Below are 26,718 nucleotides of genomic sequence, written 5' to 3'. Positions count from 1 at the left end.
GTAGTGAGCAGTCTTCCAGATTCAGGTAACCAAGTGTGGTGGCAAGATATCTCCCAGACCCAAGAAACAACGTCTTGTGGCAAGCCATTTTCAGGATTCAAACATCTGGGTCATGTAGCGAATGCTTGCCTGTATCCAAGAAGCAAGCTCTGGTGGCCATCTCTCTCTTGTACCCAAGCAGCTAGGTTTATTGACAAATGCACGCCTGTATTCAAGGAGCAAGCTCCAGTAGTAAGTTTTGTCCCACCTCCAAGCAGCTGAGTCTGGTGGCAAGTGCTCGCCTGTATCCAAGGAGCGAGTTCTGGTGGCGATCTGTCTCTCCTGGTTCCAAGTGGGTAGGTCTGGCGGTGAGTGTTGTCCTGTATGAAAGGAGCGAAGTTTGGTGGCAAGCCCTCTCCTGGATCCAAACAGTTAAGTCTGGTGTTGAGTGCTTGTGTGTATCCAAGTATTAAGGCTGGTGGCAAGCTCTCTCTTGGTTTCAAGGGGCTAGGTCCGGTGGTGAGTGCTCACCTGTATCCGTGAAGTGAGTTCGGGTGGCAAGCTCTCTCCCAGATCCAATTAGCTATATCTGATGGCAAGTGCTCTTCCATCTCAGCACTGTGTGCCTTTTCACCGACAGCAGCGCTAAATCCACAAAGCTTACACAAAGTGTTTGTTATCCTAGATCCTTGTTAAGTAGAGCAAGTACTGCTACAAAACCGGGACCACCTAATATGATATTGAACTCTGTGATGAAACGTCCGGAACCAATCTACTAGGCGAACTGGTGCAGCATCTGAAAATTCACATGTGGAGAATTTCAAATCTAGATGTCTTCTGTGCAGAGGGTGCAGTGGTCCCCATGGTCCCAGCTCCTTCTGCTCAGTTTTTCCTCTCTGGATATATCCACTCAGAGTCACCAAAGGTCTTAGGGAGGTTCTCATAGCTTGAACACACTGTTCAGGAGCACTGTGGGAAGAACTAGGCACTGGGTAAACTCTTTTGTTCAGGTTATGCTACTGCTAATGTGAAGGGTGGTATAAAGAACCATACGTGACCAAGAGCATTGTAGGTATCTGTTAGGTCTGACAGCATTAAGGTGGTCCTCCCCACAACGTTTTGCCTACTTCCTTCATTTTTATGACCTCGTTTGGCTGATATTAGGACTCTGCACACTTTACGCTGCTAACCAGTGCTAAGGTGCTTGTGCCCTCTCCCCTAAACATGATAATATTGGCTTATCCCCAATTGGCATATTTAATTTACTTATACATCCCTAGTAAAGTGCACTATAGGTGTCCAGGGGCTGTAAATTAAATGCTACTAGTGGTTCTGCTGCACTGATTGTGTCACCCTAACTGTGCCACTTAAGTACCCCTTTCAACATGTTGCAGGCCTGCCACTGCAGAGCTTGTGTGAGGTGCACACTGCCATATCGACCATGCAAGGTAACCCCTTTGCGACACCCAAACCTTCCCTTTTTATACATGTAAGGCACCCCTAACGTAGGCCCTGGACAACCCAAAGGGCAGGGTGCAATGTATTTAAAATGCAGGACATGTACTTCGTTATTTTTACATGTCCTGATAGTACAAACAAAAAGACTCCCAAAACAGTTTTTCACTACAGCAAGGCCTACCTGTCCCATAGCATAATATTGAGATTACCTTATTACATCCTATAAGTGTCATTCGCAATCTAAAAGACATATGCTTTTTGAGTTTGGTGTCTATAAAATCCCAATTTAAAATCATAATTTATGATGAAGTTGGATTTTAAATTGCAATTCTGAGAATACCACTTTTAGAAAGTTGGCATTTTCTTACTTCCGCTATTTGGCACCTGCTGCCCGTCTCTGATCACTTGTCTGTGGTGGGTGACTGGGCTTTGTGTATTCCCTCTAGACATCTTGGGTGTGACTTGATGGGCAATCCTGGAAGAATGCGAGAGAGTAGCCAGGCACAGCCTCACTTAGATCTGAATAGGCTGTGCCCTGTCCACACACAAAGGGCTGCAAACCCCATGTAGTGAATCGGGAGCCAGGTCAGGAAGGGCCGGACCTCAGTGCACTTCAAAGGCATGTGTTTGAAGTCTTCCCCACTTCAAAGGCCCAACCTGGTATAAGTACTGGACCTCTCACACCACCAACTCAGTATATTTCTGAACCTGTGAAGACTCTGCAAGGAAGAAGAACGGCTGAGCTGATGAAGGACTGCCACTCTGATGCACTACTGCTTTGCTGGACTCTTGTCTTGCTGTGCTGTCCTGCCGCCTACTGCTCTCTCTTGCCTGGGTGAGAAGAACTGGGCCTGTATCACGTGAGCCCGGAGTGACTCCAAGGGCTAGCTGGTTGACCTTCTGATCTGAAGTCTCTGGGACATAAAAGATTTCCAACCACCCTGTTTGTACACTTGGACTCTGCCATCTGTGAGTCTGTCTTGAGAGGTGGAGCCACCCCAGTCCTGAACCCTTTGAAGCGGCCATAAGTTGTTTAATCTTGTGGAACTGATGCATTCTCTGCTGCAGGAGCAGAACCAACGCATCGCGTAACAGGACAGGGGCATCACCACTGCTGCGTAGGTCAGAACAGATGCAACAGACTCACTTCACCGCGTTTTGGGACCAGCGCATCACCTATGTAACCACCACTGCAAGACACTTTCCCTAGGGTGAGCTCCTCAAATCCCTCACCTACAACAGCCTTGACAACAATGCTACAGCCCCAAATTTCAGCCTCAGCGTTCCTTAGATCCGACGCATCGCTTCAGCTGCACAGTACATCCCTGACACCAGCCTTCGCATCGCACGCCACATCAACTGAACCCTCAATGACTATTCAGCAGTGCCTCACACCGCAGCTTCGCCGCATGTTGGAACTAATGCATCTGTGTTTCAGATTCATGCAATACACTGCAACCAGAATTTAAGGTACTTTGGATCACTGTAGCTCGCCTGTAGATGGCCCGCACTGCCTTGCGGTCGGCCTGAACTATTGACTTTGTCTCGGTGTGGCGCAACCAGATAGCCGTAGTTGGCGCTTCTTGCTTCTAATGCTATTTTACAGTTTATTATTTAAAAATTATAACTTTAATTCAGATCTAGTTTTCTAACCTGGTGTATAATTGTTTGTGTGGTGGTTTCACTGTTTTACTGTTTGTGTTACAGAAATACTTTACACATTGCTCTAAGTTAAGCCTGACTGCTCAGTGCCACGCTACCAGTGGGTGAGCGCAGGTTAGTTAAGAGTTTGCTCGTACCTTATCTTGACTAGGATTGTGGTTGCTGCTTGACCAGAGCTCACACCCCAGTGTCTTGTATACAGGTAGGTGTTTATGTACATGTTATTCGAATAGCGTAATTCTACCCAAAAGGTTGGAAAGGGCTGTACATGTCTGTGGTTGAAGGCTTATCTTTGTGATCTATTAGCTCACTGTGGCCTGAAAACGCACTACTCTGTAGGCTTTACGGTTAACCGGATGACTAAACAGCACTGGCTTTGGACCTAGGCTTTTATTTACTACGTTATTCAAAAAGCAATGGATTTAGTGCACTGCTCTTGTCTACCTGGTACGCCTCTGGCCTTTTGTACTGGTTTGAGAAAGAGCAGTGGTATATTGCTCAGATGGCCCTGGATAAGGCTTACAGTAAGGGCTCTGTGCAGTCAGAGGGTTGAGCTATATTGGCCGTACAGCTCTCGGAGGTCCATGGATGAGGCTTACAGTTAGGGCTCTGTGCAGTCAGAGGTTTGAAACAATCAGAGGGTTGCGATAGAATAGTTGTACACTTCTGAGAGGGCCCTGGTTATGGCTTACTGTTAGAAAGGGGGTTTCTGATTGGCTAGGGTGTGCACCTCAACCAGACAGAACCCATGACTCTAATCAGGTCGAGTAAGTTACACACTAAGGAAAACCTGTAGTCACCCCCGGTAGCTGGTGCAGAGCAGTCAGGCTTATCCCCAGAGGCAATGTGTAAAGCATTTGCACACCATAGTCACACCCGCAACACAATAAATACACAACAAAAGAGACTCCACACAATACTAAATAAGGGGTGCTCCATGTGAACGGACTCATTTTGAGAGGTCTGAAGTCAAAATGCTTCTTGTGTGGAGGAAGACAGTGAACCTCTCCCCGACCTCCTCTCTGCGAAGGAAGATGATGGGTCATTGGAGGATGTCAATCTCTCTGACTCTCTGACCCTGAACCAGCCAGGGGATGTAGGAGGCTGGCCTGGCTTACAGTGGGTACCTTGTGGTACTTACACCTTGTGCCAGGTCCAGTTATCCCTTATCAGTAGATTAGAGGTGTTCTAGCAGCTTAGGCTGATAGAGGTAGCTATAGCAGAGCAGCTTAGGCTGAACTAGGAGACATGCCAAGCTCCTACCATACCACTTATATCACTTAGCACTATATCATAAGAAAACACAATACTGAGTTACTAAAAATAAAGGTACTTTATTTTAGTGACAATATGCCAAAAGTATTTCAGAAGATATACACACAAACCAAAATCAGGTAAGTAAACAGTTAGAAAAGTAGTGCAAACAAAGTAGAACACAATAGAATGCAAAAGGAGACAATAGGCCTAGGGGCAACGCAAACCATATACTCCAAAAGTGGAATGCGAACAACAAATGGACCCCAGGCCTAGTGTAGTGTGTAGAGGGTCGCTGGGAGTGTAGGAAAACACTAAGGGTGTCCAAGATACCCCACCCCAAGACCCTGAAAAGTAGGAGTAAACGTACCCTACTACCCCAGAAAGACAGTAAAGTGGAGGTAGGGGATTCTGCAAAGGCAACAACTGACTACAAAGCACTGAAGGCGAATTCCTGGACCTGAGGACCTGCAAAGGAAGGGGACCAAGTCCAAGAGTTACGCAAGTGTCCAGGGGGGGCAGGAGCCCACTAAACCCCGGATGAAGGTGCAAAAGGGCTGCCTCCGTGTGAAAGAAGCCGAAGATTCTGCAACAACTGAAGGTGCCTAGAACTTCTCCTTTGGCAGAAGATGTCCCACGGCGTGCTGAAGGATGCAGATTTGTTTCCACGCAGAAAGACCGCAAACAAGCCTTGCTAGCTGCAAGAGTCACAGTTGAAGATTTTGGCTGCTGCCAGGGCCCAGGAAGGACCAGGAGGTCACCCCTTGGAGGAGGAGACAGAGGGGGTGCTCAGCAACAGAGAGAACCCACGCAGAAGCAGGCAGCACCCGCAGAAGCACCTGAACAGGCGTTCAGGAAATCTGAGCATGACTGTCACCTCAACACAGCAAAAGAGGGTCCCACGAAGCCGGAGGTCAACTCAGCGAGTTGGGCAATGCAGGACGGAGTGCTGGGGACCTGGGCTGTGCTGTGCATGAAGAAAGTCTTGCAAAAAGTGCACAGAAGCCCAGGCAGCTGCAGATCACGCAGTACATAGGATTACTTTCTGGCTTGGGGAGGCAAGGACTTACCTCCACCAAATTTGGACAGAAGGACCACTGGACTGTCGGGGTCCCTTGGATCTAGCTCCTGTGTTCCAGGGACCACACTCGTCAAGATGAGAGGGGACCAAGAGGACCGGTGATGCAGAAATTTGGTGCCTGCGTTGGCAGGGGGAAGATTCCGTCGACCCACCGGAGATTTCTTCTTGGCTTCCAGTGCAGGGTGAAGGCAGACAGCCCTCAGAGCATGCACCACCAGGAAACAGTCGAGAAAGCCGGCAGGATGAGGCGCTACAATGTTGCTGGTAGTCTTCTTGCTACTTTGTTGCGGTTTTGCAGGCATCCTGGAGCAGTCAGCGGTCCATCCTTGGCAGAAGTCGAAGAGAGAAGTGCAGAGGAATTCTGGTGAGCTCTTGCATTTGTTATCTGAAGAGAAACCCACAGGAGAGATGCTAAATAGCCCTCAGAGGAGGATTGGCTACCAGGAGGGGTCTCTGACGTCACCTGCTGGCACTGGCCAAGCAGAGGTCTCCATTGTGCCCTCACACGTCTGCATTCAAGATGGCAGAGGTCTGGGACACACTGGAGCAGCTCTGGGCACCACCCCTGGGGTGGTGATGGACAGGGGAGTGGTCACTCCCATTTCCTTTGTCCAGTTTCACGCCAGAGCAGGGGCTGGGGGATCCCTGAACCGGTGTAGACTGGTTTATGCAAGGAGGGCACTGTCTGTGCCCTTCAAAGCATTTCCAGAAGCTGGGGGAGGCTACTCCTCCCCAGCCCTTAACACCTATTTCCAAAGGGAGAGGGTGTAACACCCTCTCTCAGAGGAAATCCTTTGTTCTGCCTCCTAGGACTGGGCTGCCCAGACCCCAGGAGGACAGAAACCTGTCTGAGGTTTGGCAGCAGCGGTAGCTGCAGAGAAAACCCCAGAGAGCTTGTTTGGCAGTACCCGGGGTCCATGCTAGAGCCCCGGGGATGCATGCGTTTGGCACCCCAATACCAGATTTGGCTTGGGGGACAATTCCATGATCTTAGACATGTTACATGGCCATGTTCGGAGTTACCATTGTGAAGCTACACATAGGTATTGACCTATATGTAGTGCACGCGTGTAATGGTGTCCCCGCACTCACAAAGTCTGGGGAAATTGCCCTGAACAATGTGGGGGCACCTTGGCTAAGTGAGGGTTAGACATATAGGTGACTTATAAGTTACTTAAGTGCAGTGTAAAATGGCTGTGAAATAACGTGGATGTTATTTCACTCAGGCTGCAGTGGCAGGCCTGTGTAAGAATTGTCTGAGCTCCCTATGGGTGGCAAAAGAAATGCTGCAGCCCATAGGGATCTCCTGGAACCCCAATACCCTGGGTACCTAGGTACCATATACTAGGGGATTATAAGGGTGTTCCAGTGTGCCAATCAGAATTGGTAAAATTAGTCACTAGCCTGCAGTGTCAATTTTAAAAGCAGAGAGAGCATAAACACTGAGGTTCTGGTTAGCAGAGCATCAGTGATACAGTTAGGCACCACACAGGGAACACATACAGGGCACAACTTATGAGCACTGGGGTCCTGGCTAGCAGGATCCCAGTGACACAGGCAAAAACAAACATACGTACAAGTAAATAATGGGGGTAACATGCCAGGCAAGATGGTAATTTCATACAGGGGACTGCTACCAGCTGCTGGAGCAGTACTCCTCCCTGTTTTCCCTCACCTCTGGACTCACACACTTGTGTGTCCATGATATTGACACAGGAAACAGTCCCCATGTGTAGAATAAACTTTACAGGTTCTCAGATAGGGTGAAGGCCAGTATCAAGGATGAAGGTCCCAAGAAGCTAGCCCTAGGGGTAATTGAGAAGTCCAACAGTCCCTGGTCCAGCCTTGTGGTGCTGGTACCAAAGGCTGCTCCATCCAGGGCCCAGCCAGAACTCAGGTTCTGCATGGATTACCAGGGTCTCAATTCAGTCACTAAAACTGACGCTCACCCAACCCCCGAGCTGATGAGCTCATACACAGATTAGGCGCTGCCAAATTCCTCAGTACTTTTGATCTCACATCAGGGTACTGGCAGATCGCCTTAACTAAGGGGGCCAAAGAGAGATCTGTTTTTTCCACTCTCAAGAACATTACCGGTTCAGAATGATGCCCTTTGGTTAAAAAATGCCCCTGCTACCTTCCAGCGGTTGGTTAACAGGATCCTAGCTGGTAATGATGCGTTCTGCGCTGCCTATCTAGACAACATTGCCATCTACAGTTCCAGCTGGGAGGAACACCTGTTCCACCTCCAAGAGGTGCTCCAGGCCCTGTAACAGGCAGTCCTGAAAATCAAGAGCAGTAAGTGCCAGATTGGGCAGGGTTCCCTGGTGTACTTGGGACACCTAGTAGGTGGTGGCAATGTTTAGCCCGTCCGGGTCTAGACTGAGACAATCATGGCCTGGCAACCACCTAGAACCCAAACAGAGGTGAGAGCCTTCCTAGGCCTCACTGGGTACTACCGTAGGTTTGTTAAGGGTTATGGCACCATGGTGGCCCCCTTAACAGAACTAACTTCAAAATAGCAAGCTAGGTTGGTGATTTGAACCAAGGCTTGTCAGAAAGCCTTTGAGTCCCTAAAGGAAGCCATGTGTACGGCACCTGTGCTCAGGGCCCCTGACTACTCCAAGGAGTTCATCGTGCAGATGGACGCTTCAGGAGCAGTTCTAGTACAGCTGAATGAGGAGGGCTTAGACCAACCAGTAGCCTTTATTAGCAGAAAGCTATTACCATAGGAACAGAGGTGGAGTGCTATTGAGAGAAAATCATTTGCTGTGGTCTGGGCACTGAAGAAGCTGAGACCATACCTGTTTGGGACTCACTTCCGGGTTCAGACAGACCACAGGCCCCTCAAATGGCTCATGCAGATGAGGGGTGAAAATCCTAAACTCTTGAGCTGGTCCATCGCCCTACAGGGAATGGACTTTATGGTGGAGCATCGCGTGGGGACTGACCACGCCAATGCTGATGGTCTCTCCAGATTCTTCCGCCTTAGTGATGAGAGCTCCCAAGGGGTTGGGTAACTCTACAGACTTTCAGGTGAGGGAGACACATGTTAGACCTGACAGCCTTAGGGGGGTCATCCCCCAACTTTTTGCCTGCCTACCTCCACGTTCTGACACTCTTTTTTCTGGTTTTAGGACTCAGCTAACCAGTACTAAAGTGCATATGCTCTCTCCCTTAAATATGGTAACATTGGTTCATCCCCAATTGGGATATTTGATTTATTTATAAGTCCCTAGTAAAGTGCACTACATGTCCACAGGGCCTGTAAATTAAATGCTACTAATGGGCCTGCAGCACTGATTGTGCCACCCATATAGGTAGCCCCTTAACCATGTCTCAGGCCTGCCATTGCAAGGCCTGTGTGTGCAGTTTCACTGCCACTTCGACCTGGCATTTAAAAGTACGTCCTAGCCTTAGACCCCCCCTTGTTCTACATATAAGTCACCCCTAAGGTAGGACCTAGGTAACCCATAGGGCAGGGTGCTATGTAGGTAAAAGGAGGACATGTACATATGTGTTTTATATGTCCTGGTAGTGAAAAACTCCTAAATTTGTTTTCCACTACTGTGAGGCCTGCTCCTTTCATGCACTAGCATTAGCACTGCCCTCATATACTCGTTGAGTGGTAGAGTCTGATCTGAAAGGAGTAACCAGGTAATATTTAGTATGACCAGAATGGTAATAGAAAATCCTGCTTATTGGTGAGGTTGGACTTAATATTACTATTTTAGAAATGCTACTTTTAGAAAGTGAGCATTTCTCTGCACTTAAAACCACCTGTGACTTACAGTCTGTCTCCAATCAACGTCTGGTCTGTGCTGGTTGAAAGCTCCCTTGTGCATTTCATCCACACAACCACAAACACAGGACACTCAGTCACATCTGCATTCATCTGCATACTGAATGGGTCTTCTTGGGCTGGAAGGGCCGAGGGCCTCACACCTACATTTCAAAGGCCAGTGACCTGCCCTCACAGAAAAGGACTGATAACCCCCCACTGGGACACTGGCAGACAGGACTTGGCTCAAAGGGGAACTTGTGCACTTCAAAACCACTCTTTGAAGTCTCCCCCACTTCGCAGACCTTTTTGGGTATATAAACTGGGTCTCTGACCCCACCAACTCAAACATGTCTGGACTTATACCTGCACCCTATCAGATGAGCTGCCTGGCTACCCAAAGGAGTCATCTGGACTGCTTTGCTGAGAAGGACTGCTGCCCTGCTGTTGCCCTGTTGGCCTCTGTCTTTGCTGAGAAGGACTTTGCTTTCCCCAAAAGTGCTTTCCAAGCACTTGGATTGAGCTTGCCTCCTGTTTCTGAAGTCTCAGGGCTAACAAAGACTTCACCTCTTCAAGAAATTCCTTGTGTGGCGAAAATCGATGAAACGCCTGCAGAAATCGATGCAAAGCCTGTATTGCGACCGAGAAATTGCTGCACAGCTGAGCGGAACGACGCAGCTCTGACTTCCCGACTGGAAATTCGATGCAGCGCCTGCCTCGAGACTGAAAATTTGGCGCATCGCCTACCGGATCATTGCAGCACCTGTCCTTTCTTCCAGCGCGTCAAGGATTTTCAACTCCTCATCCCTGGGCGCCAAAATATCCCCACATCACAGTGAGTAACCAGGACTGCACGCTGAAAAATGACGCAAACCCCTTGCAGCGTGGAAAAAACAACGCATCGTCTGTGCCGCGTCGGAAAATTTGACGCAATACCTTATTTTTCCACGCATTTCCTCCTCTGCGGGCTCCGTGCGTCCTTATTTTTGATGCATACCAGGTACTGTTTGTAAAAAAGAGACAGCTGTTTATTTCTACGGTTTGAGACTCTTTTAAACCTTTTAAAAGTGTTATTTCAACTTGTTCTTATTGGATCTTTGTCGTTTTGACCTTATTTTATTCAGATAACCATTATCTATTTTTCAAAACCTGTGTGGTGTATTATTGTGGTGTTTTCACTGTGTTACTTTATGATTTATTGCAGAAATACTTTACACATTGCCGTCTAAGTTAAGCCTGAATGCTCAGTGCCAAGCTACCAGAGGATGGGCACAGGATAATTTGTATTGTGTGTGATCTACCCTGACTAGGATTGTGGTCCCTACTTGGACAAGGGTGTTTACCTCTGCCAACTAGAGACCCCATTTCCAATACCGATCATTTTAGAAGCCTGAGCTTACTGGCATCCTCCAGATCCCGGGGGCATCATGTTGACAAAGTGAAGAGTTAGCACACTGGAAGTTAAGTAAGCGCTTTCCATGCACTCCACAATAACTCAGTGCTCACTTGTGATGACCCAGAATCAAAGGGGGAATGATGATGAAAATGAAACACTCACCACATGCTAGTTATGGGGAGCACTAGGGGGAGCACAGAGGAAGCCAGCAGGCAGTAGGTTAACACATAGGGCAGCTTCCACATTGGCGGTTTCTCTTGGTGACAAAGCAGCTTCTGGTAATGTGCCCCTTTTGGAACCAGCATCAGGAAGCAGTTGTCAGCAGGGTATCAAACAGAAAGCAACCCAGTGAGTCCTTTAGGCCACCCAGCAGGCAGCGAGGCAACAACAGAAGAGCAGTCCAGATAAGTCCTTTTGCAGCTCAGCAGTTCCAAAAGTGCTCTAAAACCATGTGGTCAGAGCCCCTGTACTTATACTCAAAAATGTCTTTGTTCAGGAGGTAACTTCAAAAAGGCCCTTTCAGGTGAAGCACAAAACTCTTTCAACCCAGCCCGTCTCCAGACGTCAGTAGCGGGTAATCAGCCTATTGTGTGAGGGCAGTAAACAGCCTATTGACGTATAAGGTGTGAATGACCCTTCTTCTCCCTATCCCAGGATGACAATCAGCATGCAGATGGATGCAGATGCCTCTTCTGTCACACCCAGCCCCTCCTGTATTGTAGCTGTCTGGAAAGTATGCACAGAATATAGCTGTCACTCTGCCCTAGACGTGGATTGGAGTCAGGTTGCAAGGGACTAGAGTCATAAACACATAGAAATGCCCACTATCTAAAAGTGGCATTTCAAAGTAGTAATTTAAAATCCATCTACACCAGTACACAGGATTTCTCACTACCATTCTAAACATACCAAACATGCCCATGCTACTTCTCATAGATTAGAAATTACCACTTAGACATATATAAGGGCATTCCCAATGCTAACCTATGAGAGGAACAGTCCTCATAGTTGTGGAAAAAAAATAGTCTGTCACTACTAGGAATTGTAAAACATAAAAGTACATGTCCTACCTTTTAATTACAGTCTGAGGTTTGCGTCAGTCAGAGGTTTGAGACAGACCTGTTGTGCATCTCTCAGAGGTCCCTGGATGAGGCTTACAGTTAGGGCTGTGGGCAGATAGTGGTGTGAGATAGACCAGTCGTACACTCTCAGGCGGCCCTGGGTAAGGCTTACATCTAGGACTCTGTGCAGTCCGAGGGTTGAGACAGTCAGGGGGTTGAGACAGTCAGAGGTTTGAGACAGATAATTTTATAGCTTATGGTGATCCCTGGGAAAGGCTTACAGCTAGGGCTCTGTGCAGTCAGAGGGTTGAGATAGACCAGTCGAACAGCTTACAGAGGGTTTACAGTTAGGGCTCTCTGTAGTCTGAGGTTTGAGACAGTCATAGGTTTGAGATAGACCAGTTGTACAGCTCTCAGGGTTAGGGCTGTGTGCAGTCAGAGGTTTGAGACAGTCATGGTTTTGAGACAGACCTGTCGTACAGCTCTCAGAGGTCCCTGGAAAAGGCTTACAGTTTCAGTTCTGTGCATTCACCCGGTTTGAGATAGACCAGTTGTACAGCTCTCAGAGGGTTTACAGTTATGGCAGTGTGCAGTCAGAGGTTTATGATAGACCTGTTGTACAGCTCTCGGAGGGCCCTGGATAACGCTTAGAGTTAGGACTCTGCAGTCACAGGTTTGAGATAGGACAGTCATACTGCTGTCGGAGGTCCGTGGATAAGGCTTACAGGTACAGCTCTGTCACAGGTTTCAAGGAGTAGAAATAGTTTGTGTGGAGCAAAGAAGGATGTGTATTGATCTGAGTCTCCTTCTCTTTAGCACCGAAAGAAGCTGGTGCAGTGCTGCTCACCCCACCCCGCTGGGATGCTCGGGACCAGGGGTACCTGATGCTGCCTCCAGAAAGTGATTCTGAAAAGGACGACAGCCAGAAGCTTATCTGTGAGTAGTTTTTGTTGTCCTGTGGTTCTGCAGAAGTTGGAGCAGTGTCATATCTGTTGTTAGAAGGACCTCAGAGCCGCCTTCTGGATTGGTATCAGGGCACAGCTGAGTTCCATCAGTCTCTTGAGTCCGAAGCCACAAATACAGAAGCCATTTATTGTCCATTATGGTGGGCTGATTCTAGAGCGCATTCTCCTCTGTCGTGTCCCAGAGATGCTACCCACTGAAGGCCAGTAAGGATTGGGGATTGTGATGTCCTTCAGGCTGCAGTTGCAGTGACATCCTCTGTGCTCCCTCCTCATTGAAGTTTACCCTCTCTCCTGGGAACCTGTGGTTGTGGTCCTCAAGATGAGTGATGGGAGGTCACAGGAATGTATTTGGTTTTACTTCTCACATTCTGCATTTATACCCTTGATGCACATAGTATATTTGCCAACCTTTGCCCAGAGGTTCCCAGTTTATGTGTTAGCAAAGCACCGCAGTAGTATCGACTCCCACACATGATCTTGCGGCTCCCTTTCTTCCAGTCTCCCTGAAAGCTCATGTCTCAGCTCTTATGGGAGTTCCCTTGGTATGTACTCCCGTCTATTGAATGATTAAACTGCTTAGTCACTTCTGCGTACCTGGGGCAATTCATGCGAAGCCCGCCTTCAGCTGTGTGTGAATCTGCAGAAGAACCCCAAGAAGTGCTGCTCACACCATTACACTCTTGGCCACCGAGTAACTGTCTGTCAGCGTATTCCACAACCTCTAGATCTCGTTCTTTATAACACGTGTTGGCATTTAATACTTAATCCAGTACAGCCAGAAATAGTAATTCAATGCTATCCGGAGGAAGCTGATCTGAGTAAGAAAAAGAGAAAGGAGAAAGTTAATTACAAGGCACATAACTCCAGAGCAGATACCCATAGGATCATGTAGCACGCATCCCTCTCCTGGCCTTCAACAGTCGTCAGTGTGTTCCCAACCCTGCAGGTCCCACAAGCGCGCACTTCTGAGTCCAGGGACCAGGACTGAGCAGTTTGTAGCTCAAGTGTTATCCCGTGGTACTGGGCCCAGGCACTTCAGGTCTGGCCGCGTTATTTCAGTGGGGAGGCCCTAGCTACATAAAGTGGCCTTTCTAGGTTGATTCAATTGTCCAGGCCTCTCTTCCACTCCGCCAGCGATGCAGCCACCACATTTTTCTAATTTCTGGCGATATCTCGCTTTGCTACCACCAACCGAATCCACAACAAAGCGCTCTTAGATCCATAACTGTCCATCCCATCCATGACATGGAAATGGATCAATCTAGGATTGTTGGGGAGACACCACCCCAGCACTCCCCAAGGCAGGTTAGGACTCCGGTCCAAAATGCAGCAATGGCCGGGCAGCCCCAAACTACGTGAAGAAAACCCCCTCTATGGGTGGAACAGCTGAAACAGAGCAGAGAGGCCAACCCGCCCATTCCCATAATCTGGACCTCCCGAGGTAAACTCTGTGTGGTTGGGCGGAAGTGATGGTTTTCTTAGGAAAGGCTTCTGCTTCCAGCAAGTCGTCGTCGGTCAGTTGACCAAGGTCCTGCGCCCAGGCGCCATGACCTCTAGGCTTGAATATGTGCAGCCTCAAGTTTAGTAAACCATCATACTGTGACTGTTGACTCTAAAGTTAAAGTGGAGTAAAATGGAGGCCATGGTGTAACGAGTTCTCAAGCGGGGAGTGTGTTGTATTCTCACCTGTGCGTGTCACTCGTCTTGAAAGGCATGGTATCTGAGCAGATGGGAAGGTTGTGAGTTACTCACATGGAGAGATCCACCATGGCCACTCACATCCTTTTGTGTTCTCTTTTCAGGTTCCTTGCTGCTGGAAACCTCACTCTTTAAAAGCAGACAGATTGTTTTTGATCATTTGGAGGGTCGCCTCGTCCCACGCCTGCGAGAGCCACGAGGCCTGTTTGCAGCACCCACCCTAGGTACCCCACTGCAGCCTCCACGGTGGCCCATAGAGTGTGAAGTCATCAAGGAGGAGATCTGTCATATTGGTAAGGCATCCAGCCTTGCCAGGGTTGTGGGGAAGTTGTGTCTGCATGTATGCTGCTGTCAGCTGCTTTGTGTCTCTCCCTCTCTGAGTCTGTCTCTCGCGCTCTCCGCCTCTCTTTGTCTCCTTCTCTCTGTCTATCTCTTCCTCTTCCCCTCTCTCTTCCTTCAGTACTCTTCTGTCCTTGGCTTTCTCCTACTTTACCTCCATCCCATCTAGGAATGTCCGACTTTTTTCTCTCACTGGCTATCACTCTCTCTCTGCCTGTCTCTCTCCTCTCTCCTCTCCCTTTCTCTCTGCTTCTCTCTGTCCCTCTCACCCTCTTTCTTTCTGTTCTCTTTTTCTCTCCCTCCATCTTTCTCTCTCTCTCTCTATATCTCCTCTCTTTCTCTGTCTATTTCTCCTCTCTCTCTTTCTCCCCTCTCTCTCTTTCTTTCTATCTATCTATCTATCTATCTATCTATCTATCTATCTATCTATCTATCTATCTATCTATCTATTCCCCTTTTCTGTTTCTCTGTGTTTTTCTCTGTCCCTCTCTCCCTCTTTGTCTAAGTCTATTTCTCTCTCTCACTCTCTCTCCCTCTATCTCTCCTTTCTATCTCTCTCTTTCTATTTCCCCGCTTGTTCTTTCTCTCCCCCTCTCTCTATCTATCTATCTATTCCCCTTTTCTGTTTCTCTGTGTTTTTCTCTGTCCCCCTCACCCTCTTTCTCTGTTTCTCTTTCTCTCTCTCTTTTGCTGTCTCTCTCACTCTTTTACTCTCTTGCTTTCTATATTTTTCTGTGACCTTTATCTCTCTCTTAAAAGAAGTGCCAGTTGTCTCATTTTGTCTCCTAAACTCTTCCCTCCCCATCACCAGAGCAAACACAGATAGAAGCAAGCAACATGTAAAGATTAGTGCATGTGTAAGTCCAGATTTGACACCCACAGAGGTATGTGGGGGCCATTTGCCACCTTTGCATTTGGTCAAATAATGAAACGTTTGTCAGAAAATGACAGAAAGAGCCCTGGATGACCACAAAGGAGTTCACCTAAGAGAAACTCAGAGAGGAAGAAGGGAAAACACCAGAAGGCTGCCAGGGAAAGTGCCTCTTCCACCAAGACCATCCCTTCTCCACTAAAGAAGACTCTTGGAGAAGGAGGTCTCAGGAAAAGGAGCACTGCGGCAGCTCTGGCATTCCCCCCATTCTAGAGGCTCACACTCCACATGTGTATTGATGTGGCGTCTAATTGTCTGTAGTCAAAGGCCTGTCCTTGTCACGTTGTAGATGCTCCTCAGACTCGGTGTGATGCAAAATAAAGGTCCACCTCCTGACCCCACCAAGTCACCGACAAAAACCACGGTGCATTGGAGTAATCAGGTGAGGGAAGGTAGGAGAAGGAACAGCAGGGACGGGATAGCTGTAAAGAAAAATACACAGTGTTAAATATCACATTGCCTGTCTATTCTCGTAATGTCTCACTAACACACCAATGACCGTGCCTGCCCATAACTCATGAGGGCAGAACTAGTCCCATGCCTGTCTATGCTCCATCTGAATCATAGATGGAGGCCACAAGCCAACAACGGATACCAATAATCACTTAAGGGTTTCACAACACCCACTCATATGCAAGATAGTCATGTAATAACGATGAAACAAAAAACAAAGAGAAAAAATAAGGATGGCAAAAAACCCTATCTCGTACTACTGTCTATGACTCAGTTAAAATACTAAGCCTCATGTTATTGTCACGTAACTTGTAGAAGTAACCAGGTCCCACTCCACTATATCCTGAAAAAGAACAACTTGTCCCGACTGTTTAATTCCTGCAAAAATAACATTAATCCTGAGACGCCGCCAATTGTATCTATGTTCTGGCTCCAAAGACCGTCGTCCGTGTTTAAATGGTAGTTAGAATAATGGAACGCCGTACTACGGAAGATTCCAAACAATTTGGCCGAAATGTACAAAAAAGAAAGGCGAAAGACTCCGGTACTAATTCGTTTCGCCGCTTACCACCTCCTTCTGGTGTCAGGTAGTACATGGAACCCTCTGCTATCAGAATGTCCAATTCTCCGTGGGAACCCAGAAGAAATCAGTTCTTCCTCTCAGACGCTAACATTTCCCCCTTGGAAACGCCGTCCACATAGCCCTCGTTGAGCCTTCGACTTGGTTGCATGAAATGAATAACGCACAATACTTCCTGGATGGGCGTGGATTTATGCGGCCTCTTCCGCGATGGCGTCATGGGATATGTAGTCCAGCAGGACTACAAGATCCCGATCGGCAATGTAGGCGCCGCGGCTAACACCTGACAGTACGCCCTCCTCCAAGGCGCCTCCTAGGACCAGGTTTAGTGGGATGACGGGCATGAAACAGGTGCACTGCCCTAGGGGCATGGATATTGCCTTCCGGCTCCCATGAATCCTCCTCGGCATTATACCCCTTCCACGAAACCAAGTACCATAACTTACCCCCCCGTCGTCTGGAATCCAACACTCTGCGCACCTCATACTCCAGCTGCCCATCTCTAACCACCGGAGGCACCGCCTGCCGGGTCGCTGAAAGAGCCGGTTTCAAAAGGCTACAATGAAACACCGGATGGATCCTTAAGGAAGCAGGTAAGTTGAGACGATAAGCCACAGGGTTTATCTTGCGTAACACCACATAGGGACCAATGTAACGAGGATGAAAGATGCTACGCATCTTGAAGCGTATATACTTGGTGGAAAGCCACACTCGATCACCTGGCTGATACGCCGGTCCCTCACGCCGATGTTCATCACCCCATTTCTTATATTGTTCCTTGGCTTTCTCCAGATTGAGTCGTATCTTTTTTTGCATGGATTGGAGATTCTTAATCATAGCATGAACCGTAGGTTGATCCGTGACATCCCGAGGTATGATTATGGGCAACATTTCCGCGTGGAACCCCGTGTTAGCACGAAAAGGAGACTCCCTTATCGAGCTATGCCAAGCATTGTTGTACGATAGTTCGGCAAGCCATAACAACGATACCCAAGATTCCTGGGCGTCCTTTGCATAGCACCTCAGATATTTCTTCAGGGTTTGGTTGAGGCGCTCCGTCTGGCCATCGGTTTGTGGGTGGAAACTGGTGGATAGGGCGGATTCAATGCGCAGAACCTTGCACCACATGCGCCAAAACCTAGCGACGAACTGGGGGCCTCTGTCCGAAATAATGGTTCTTGGTAGACCATGTAACCGCACTACTTGAGACAAAAGTAGGTGGGCGGTTTGACTTGCTGTAGGTAGGTTTCTACAAGGGAGAAAGTGACCCATCTTGGTGAGACTGTCGATTACCACCATGATAGCGTTGTACCCCTGATCCATTGGTAATCCTACCACAAAATCCACGCTGATGGTTTGCCATGGTTTATCCGGAGTGGGCAAAGGCATCAGTTTGCCCTGACTCTTCGCATTTTCTCCCTTGGCTCGAGCACATATCTCACACCGGGCCACCCATGCCGCAACGTCTTTAGCCCAACCTTCCCACCTGAAATGTCGTTGAACTATTTGCGCAGTTTTGGTGTACCCAGGATGACCAGCCGTTACCGCATCATGACACCAATTGAAGGCTTGCACTCGGAGTTCATGTGTTGGCAAATACAAACGATTACCTTGCAACGGTATTCCATGCTTAAGGGTACGGTCCTGACTTACTTCGGCCCATTTCTTCCACTGAGCAACAGACTTATGCTTAGAAACTTTTTCTAGGAAATGGGAGATATGAAGGGCACAAAGCACTCTTTCAGGTGGGATGATTGATTCATCAGGTCTTGAAGCGATGGTTCTCACCTCCTCTTGTCGAGACAGTGAATCTGCCTTGCGATTGTCAACCCCAGGACGGAAGGTTACCACAAAATCATATTCAGAAAAAAAGAGCATCCACCTCATTTGCCGCTGGGTAAGCTGTCTTGCCTCCTTCATATACTGCAAGTTTCGGTGATCAGTGTATACCGTGACTGGGTGTTGGGCTCCCCACAGGTAGTGTCGCCATTCCTGAAATGCCTTTTTGATGGCTAGCAGTTCCTTTTCTGCCACCGTATAGTTAAGTTCCGCAGCAGATAATTTCCTAGATAAAAACGCGACAGGATGAAGCTGTCCGGTGGTTTTGTTTCTTTGGGATAACACAGCCCCAATCGCTATATCAGAGGCATCTGCTTCGACGATAACAGGTACGTCTGGCTGTGGATGTTGAAGTATAGGTGCGGAGCAGAAGGCCTGTTTTAAAAAGCAAAAGGCCTCCTCTGCCTCCTCTGACCAAACAAAAGACACACCCTTTCTTAGCAACCTTGTTATAGGTGACACAATGTGGGAAAAATGACAGATAAATCTTCTGTAATAATTGGAAAACCCAAGGAAGCATTGCACGTCTCTCACACTAGTGGGTACTGGCCACTCCTGAACAGCCTGTATCTTTCGGGTCGACATGCAAAACCCTTCAGGGCTTAAATCCACCCCCAGGAACTCAACCTTCTGGACATGGAACTCGCATTTGCTCAGTTTGCAAAAAAGACTATGCTGTCGCAATGCTTGGAGTACTAAGGAAACGTGTTCAAAGTGGCGCTCCAGGGATGTAGAATACACCAGAATGTCATCTATATAAACGATCACGAAATGGTCTATGTATTCCTTAAGAACATCGTTCAGAAAATACTGGAAAGCCGCCGGGGCGTTACACAACCCGAACGGCATTACCAAGTACTCAAACAGGCCATAACGGGTTTTGAACGCCGTTTTCCACTCATCCCCTTCGTGAATTCTGACCAAATGGTAAGCTCCCTTCAGGTCCAACCTTGTATAGATTATTGCCTCTTTCACCTGTTCCAATAACACAGGAATAAGGGGAAGAGGATATCTATTCCTTACCGTGTTCTTGTTCAGCATTCGATAATCGATGCAGGTTCTCAACTCTTTATTAGCTTTAGCTATGAAAAAGAGGGGAGAGGCTGCCGGAGAACAAGATGGTCTAATGAACCCGATTTCCAGGAAGCGATCCAAGTATTTTCTCAAATGCTTGGTTTCTGGGTCTGATAGAGCATATACCCTACAAGAAGGAAGGAGAGCTCCAGGAATCAGATCTATCTTGCAATCATATATACGATGGGGTGGTAAGGTCTCAGCCTGACCTTCGTCAAATACATCCTTGAACTCGGCATAAACAGAGGGCAATATCACTGTTTTCTCCACCACTGTGGCCAACTGTAGCCCTTGAGCCAGTGCTAACATGGGGGGATTGTCGTACAAGAAGCAGCCATTCTCACACCTCGAGGACTGAAAACTAACCGTCTTGGTTTGCCAATCGATAGCAGGATTGTGTTTTCTTAACCAGGGCATTCCCAAAATTATTTCATACTGAGGAGCCTCTATTATATCTAGCCTGATCCTTTCTTTATGTGCCGGAGATACCCCATTGAAGATCAACCCAACGTCCTCCGTATGTTCTGTAAGGGGTCCAGATTTCAGCGGTGTTCCATCAACTGCCAACACTATTTCGGGGTCCTTTCTTGGAATACTAGGAAGTCCCAGTCTCCTAACCACCCCGGCATCTATGAAATTTCCCGTGGCTCCGGAGTCTATCATCGCCCATACTGGATATTTTCGATCTTGGGACATCAGCTCTACTGATAACAAAAGGTGGGATGCCTTTTCTTCCTGTGGAAAAAGGTTTAAAGAAGTTACCCGTAACACCGGTTGGGGTTCTGTAAAGGGCAAATCCTTTTTCTCAGATGTCTTCCCTGACGTAACCGCTGCCTTTTGAGTGGGGAAGTAGGAGAGACTTTTTTTTTGGTTTTTGGGGACACTCTCTCACATAATGACCTTTCCTGCCGCAATACATGCACAACCCCTGGACCCTCCTACTCTCCTTCTCGGCCTTCGACAAGGGTGCCCTCACGGCTCCCACGTCCATAGGTTCTCCGCATGTATCATTGGGAGTAGAAACTGGGCGCCCCTCCCTTTCCGGAATGCATGGTCGCCTATCACCCGCTCTACGCTCTACCCTTCTTTCTGCTAATCTGTGATTCAGTCTCAGGGTAAGATTCACAAGGTCTGTACAAGTGGAAGGCTGCGGATCTATTTGAGCGAATATATCCTTCATGTCGTCTCGTAAGCCTTGATAATAGAGAGACATTCTCTTCTCCTCTGGCCACCCTGATTCCGCCACCAGTCTATTGAAGGTCGTAAGATAAGTGACCAAATCAGACCTCCCCTGTCTCAGCTCCAGTAATTCCCTATCAGCACTAAAGGTGGTTGTTCTATGATCAAACACCCTCTCGAAGGCCGACCGAAAGGCATTCCAATCCGATAACAAAGGGTCATTGTTTCTGACTAAGGGCACGGCCCAATTAGCGGCGTCTCCCGAGAGATAAGAAATAGCGAACGTTACCCTGGAAAGGTTAGAGGGAAAAGACGCGGGTCTACAAGAGAATTGAAGAGACAACTGAGTCAGAAAGGCCTGAACCCTCCTGGGGTCCCCTGAAAACCGTTCCGGGCTGGCCAAAGGGATAGGAGGGGAGACATTAACGGTTACCTGCGGTGTAGATGCTGAGGCATCAAAAGGATTCCTAGTAAGCCTGTCTACCTTTTCCCTTAAAGCCGCTGCCTCAGCCCTAGAATTAGCCAACTCTTGTTGCACTACTACTAACGCCTGTAATACATCATCCATAGACGCCATTTTTGCATTACACCGAGCGGGAGGAGTTTTATTCGTGGGTGCGTTATTCTGTCACGTTGTAGATGCTCCTCAGACTCGGTGTGATGCAAAATAAAGGTCCACCTCCTGACCCCACCAAGTCACCGACAAAAACCACGGTGCATTGGAGTAATCAGGTGAGGGAAGGTAGGGGAAGGAACAGCAGGGACGGGATAGCTGTAAAGAAAAATACACAGTGTTAAATATCACATTGCCTGTCTATTCTCGTAATGTCTCACTAACACACCAATGACCGTGCCTGCCCATAACTCATGAGGGCAGAACTAGTCCCATGCCTGTCTATGCTCCATCTGAATCATAGATGGAGGCCACAAGCCAACAACGGATACCAATAATCACTTAAGGGTTTCACAACACCCACTCATATGCAAGATAGTCATGTAATAACGATGAAACAAAAAACAAAGAGAAAAAATAAGGATGGCAAAGAACCCTATCTCGTACTACTGTCTATGACTCAGTTAAAATACTAAGCCTCATGTTATTGTCACGTAACTTGTAGAAGTAACCAGGTCCCACTCCACTATATCCTGAAAAAGAACAACTTGTCCCGACTGTTTAATTCCTGCAAAAATAACATTAATCCTGAGACGCCGCCAATTGTATCTATGTTCTGGCTCCAAAGACCGTCGTCCGTGTTTAAATGGTAGTTAGAATAATGGAACGCCGTACTACGGAAGATTCCAAACAATTTGGCCGAAATGTTCAAAAAAGAAAGGCGAAAGACTCCGGTACTAATTCGTTTCGCCGCTTACCACCTCCTTCTGGTGTCAGGTAGTACATGGAACCCTCTGCTATCAGAATGTCCAATTCTCCGTGGGAACCCAGAAGAAATCAGTTCTTCCTCTCAGACGCTAACATTTCCCCCTTGGAAACGCCGTCCACATAGCCCTCGTTGAGCCTTCGACTTGGTTGCATGAAATGAATAACGCACAATACTTCCTGGATGGGCGTGGATTTATGCGGCCTCTTCCGCGATGGCGTCATGGGATATGTAGTCCATCAGGACTACAAGATCCCGATCGGCAATGTAGGCGCCGCGGCTAACACCTGACAGTCCTACTGTAGGTTTGATGTTGTCTCTGAATGGTAAACCTTGTGGCCGACAGAGAAGTCATCTACACTTCCCTATCCTAAGCATTCAACATTGAAACACCAGCCCCAGCGTTCAGTCACTCCATGGTGAAGCACTCTTCAAAATACCCCTTGACACTGAGAAGTTCCTCGTTGCCACATTCAACTTCCAGGAGACCGATTTCCAGACATTCAGGGCCCGATTCACCATGTTAAACTTAGACCAAAATTCGAAGTTTACAACTATCTGTATTCACAAAGGTAAGTTACACGTACTATCTTCACGTCTGGCGTCAAGTTGGAATCTCCACTCAGGGTGGAATCTCCACACTCGGAATGGAATCTCCGCACTCGAGGTGGAATCTCTGCACTCGAGGTGGAATCTCTGCACTCGAGGTGGAATCTCTGCACTCGAGGTGGAATCTCCCCACTCAGGGTGGAATCTCAACACTCTGAATTGAATCTCCACACTCTGAATTGAATCTCCACACTCTGAATTGAATCTCCACACTCTGAATGGAATCTCCACACTCAGGGTAGAATCTCCACACTCAGAATGGAATCTCCACACTCGGAATGGAATCTCCACACTCAGGGTAGAATCTCCACACTCAGGGTAGAATCTCCACACTCAGAATGGAATCTCCACACTCGGAATGGAATCTCCACACTCGGAATGGAATCTCCACACTCGGAATGGAATCTCCGCACTCGGAATGGAATCTCCGCACTCGGAATGGAATCTCCACACTAGGAATGGAATCTCCGCACTCGAAGTGGAATCTCCGCACTCGAGGTGGAATCTTGGCAGTCAGGGTAGATTCTTGGTACTGAGAGTGGAATCTCTGTACTCAGGGTGGAATCTCCACACTCGGGTGGATCTGCAGCCTGAGTGCAGAGATTCTGCTTTGAGTGCGGAGATTCTACCCCGAGTGCGGGTGTAAAGCTACTACTCGTAACTTATCTTAGTGAATTCCGAAAAGTAGTAACTGTAGACTTTTAGTCTAACTTTACCTTTGTGAATCAGACCTGTAGTGTCAAGAAACTTGACGTCAGTACAATGGACATCACAATTGCTTCACATTCTCCAGCTAGATGCCCATCCTGGGTAGCGTTTGTATCAGTATCCTCATTGCAGCCAGGGACTCCAGCGATGAAGATACCATCTGAAGTCTCACTGCAGGTTCCTTTACTGCCTAACGTTCCTCCTCTTAAACCACTCAATGAACTCTTCAGTGTCACCTGTTAAAAAGGGGCCTAAAACCACCACCAGCAGCAGAACTTCCCTAACAGCACAAGAGGGAAATCTCTCCTTCAGCATCTCCTTCTATGCGTGGTTCCTCAGGCACAGAATCATACTTGTAATATATATATCACCACCTCACCGACTGGTTCTTCATCATATACGTCAGCAGGAGTGACAGTACAACTTTCCAGAACGCTCTGCTAGAGGCGCAGCTAAGTTGAACTTCTCAGTGGATGTCTTATAGACTTCTGTCTCATAATGGAGGCTCTATAAAGTCACTCTGCTTCAAGCGTCTAGTGGTTTTAGTTCCTGGCTTTATAGAACTAGCTGAAGAGTAATTTCTCTTGCCTGCTACCACTAAGACGGTGAGTCCAAATGCTCCTTTAGAAGCAGAAGCCATCAGACTAAGATGCTGTGTACTGGCATCTAGAGCCAAGCCTGAATCTGTGATTGTCTCAGCCAGTAGAAAAAGATATACTTCTGCTCCTGCCTCATCAGCTCCTCCTGACAGTGCTAGCAAACATATAACTAAGTGGTGTAGGAAGCAAGATTTGTGTCACCGCGGCAATCATTGTTAATTCTGCTGGTGCAACAGCTCTGCTGAGAGGATGCAGAGATGTGGGAGACACTTCACATCATGTTGGATGTTCAGGACTCAGACAAGGTCTCGAACAAGTCATACGGGAAGGATTTATCAACAGATGTTGCTATTTGAGTTCTGCCACCCTGCACCTAACAGCCCAGTAACTGGACACTCGGCTCAAAATTAAGATTTTTCCTTCTACCCTTTTATTTGATTCTCATAGAAGATGAAATGCAGTAAATAGAAAATGGGGCTGGGACTCTCAAAGCTGTAGGTCTGGACAAGATGTAAAAGTTCTTCAGTTTAGGCATTCTTACCCTTCAAGGGAGAGGACTCAGACCCCCCAGTGGTCTTACCAAACCTAACCTGAAGACCATCAATGGCAACGTCCACATCCAAGAATATCTGCAGGAGATGGAGGACAGCAGCAGCAGCACTCTTCCTCATGGGAGAAAAGAATCAGTCTGATTCAACAATTACAGCTTTACCTCCTCCCCTCAGTGCGGCCCTCCCGACTAGCGGGGTTTGAAACAGTACAGAATGGATGCGTACTCCAGTCCAACTTGCATCAGCTGTCTCTTCCCTGTGAAACCTGCACCAAAATGACTGATATATATGATGGAAGTAAGCTGCGATACTGCTGCACAAGTGCGCTGTAGAACCAGTTCCTTCCTCTCATTGAGAGAAGGGCGTCTATTCAAGATACATTTTGATTCACAGAAAGTTCCCGAAGAAGATTTCTGAACGATTTTGGACTTGAGGCCAACAAGTGGATCAAGAAAAAAACCTTTTGAATACTTCTTTAGATATTTCCCCCTCTAGACGTCTGCGCTGGTTCCGTAGGCTGCGAACCTCCAGGTTCAAGAAATCACTGAATCCTGAGGCTGACAGGAGGTAAACCCTTCTACCAGTAAAAGGTTTAGCTTCAGGGACCTTTTACAAGTGCACAACAATGATGGCAGCTCTTTCCAGACAAAAGATCTTTACCTACATAGGTCTAGATGACTAACAAGTAAAATCTCACACATGGAGAAACTCCTCAAAAACATCAGTACGAATATTGCTCAACTTCATTGGCAACAACTTCATGTCAACTTTCTGAAATCTGCCTAATCCTCTGTAGGAACCTTCAGTTATCTAGGAGCTACACTGAACACACAGCCAGGAAACAAGTATCCTTCGTCGGAGAAAGCACCTACCATTTTTCAGAAGTGATACTAAATCCAGAACTTTCCTTCACCGGCACCTTGTTGATGTTGTCCTTCAAGGGCCATTGCATCTTTATTGTCCTGAATTCAGGATTACACATCAGGTCCCTACAGCAGTGCTTAGAAGATGAGTAGCCTCACAGGAACGTCAACTGGGAAGACAGTTCCTTACATGGGGGTGCAAAAAGACAAACCTGTTGAAAGGAATTTTGTTGCATCAAGAGCTTGTTTTGCAGGTGCCTCATTGATATGCTGGAGTCTCCTCCGTACACCTCATCTGTACATCAGTGTTCTACAGCTGAGAGAAGTCCATTTGGGCCTCAGGAATTTCCTGTCTTTTGGTGAGAAGCCTATCCATGCAAGGTTTCTGAAAATCACGAATGGGTTCTCAACTATGATGTGATAAAATACATTTCTCAGATTGGGGTTTAGCTCAAATCGATCTGTTTCTGAAAATAAAAAAATGCCCAAGCTTTCTTCCAGAATGTGGGATCCGGGATTGCTGGGAAGTACCTACTTGAAAAACTGGTCAGAGAGATTTTGCTACACTTCTTTGCTGAGCCTGCTGATTCCATCCTTCCTGGTAGAGATGAGATATTCATATACAAAGATAATTCTTATTGTCCCTGAAAGGCCACGGCAGTGGTGGTACTAGGGGCCAGATGTAGGAAACACTTTGCGAGTCGCAAACGGCAAAATCTGCCGTTTGCGACTCGCAAATGCGTGTTTCCTATGCAGAAATGCATTTTGCGAGTCGTTACCGACTCGCAAAATGCATTTCCGAATCGCAAATAGGAAGGGGTGTTCCCTTCCTATTTGCGAGTCGCAGTGGTATGCAACTCCATTTGCGACCGCGTACGCGGTCGCAAATGGAGTCGCAGTTACCATCCACTTCAAGTGGATGGTAACCCACTCGCAAATTGGAAGGGGTCCCCATGGGACCCCTTCCAGTTTGAGACTGGACCCAAAAACATTTTTTCAGGGCAGGGAGTGGTCCAAGGGACCACTCCCTGCCCTGAAAAAACCGAAACAAAAGGTTTCGGATTTTTTTGAAATGCAGCTCGTTTTCCCTTAGGGAAAACGGGCTACATTAAAAAAAAAAAAAATGCTTTATTGAAAAGGCAGGTCGCTAACATGGAGGCCTGCTGACGTCAGCAGGCCTCCATGTTAGCGAGTGCCTATACTCGCAATGGGGCCGCAATTTGCGACCCACCTCATGAATATTCATGAGGTGGGTCATTGCGACCCCATTGCGAGTTGC

The 26,718-nt window shown here is 47.6% G+C and overlaps 1 protein-coding gene across 2 annotated transcripts in view; it reads left to right on the top strand.

Moving 5' to 3' along the window:
- AGBL2 (AGBL carboxypeptidase 2) overlaps window positions 1–26,718 on the top strand; it is a 466,988-nt gene that overhangs the window by 85,939 nt on the left and 354,331 nt on the right. For both annotated transcript variants that reach the window (XM_069221603.1, XM_069221604.1), the window contains exons 4-5: window positions 12,489–12,608; window positions 14,440–14,628. In XM_069221603.1, coding sequence (XP_069077704.1) covers window positions 12,489–12,608; window positions 14,440–14,628 — 309 coding nt within the window. The remainder of the gene's footprint in view (window positions 1–12,488; window positions 12,609–14,439; window positions 14,629–26,718) is intronic.

The sequence above is a fragment of the Pleurodeles waltl genome, chromosome 3_1, assembly GCF_031143425.1.
Source record: "Pleurodeles waltl isolate 20211129_DDA chromosome 3_1, aPleWal1.hap1.20221129, whole genome shotgun sequence".
In the NCBI taxonomy this organism is placed as follows: domain Eukaryota; kingdom Metazoa; phylum Chordata; class Amphibia; order Caudata; family Salamandridae; genus Pleurodeles; species Pleurodeles waltl.
The sequence above is the reverse complement of the archived record's forward strand: the minus strand, read 5'-3'. Positions and strand labels throughout refer to the sequence as shown.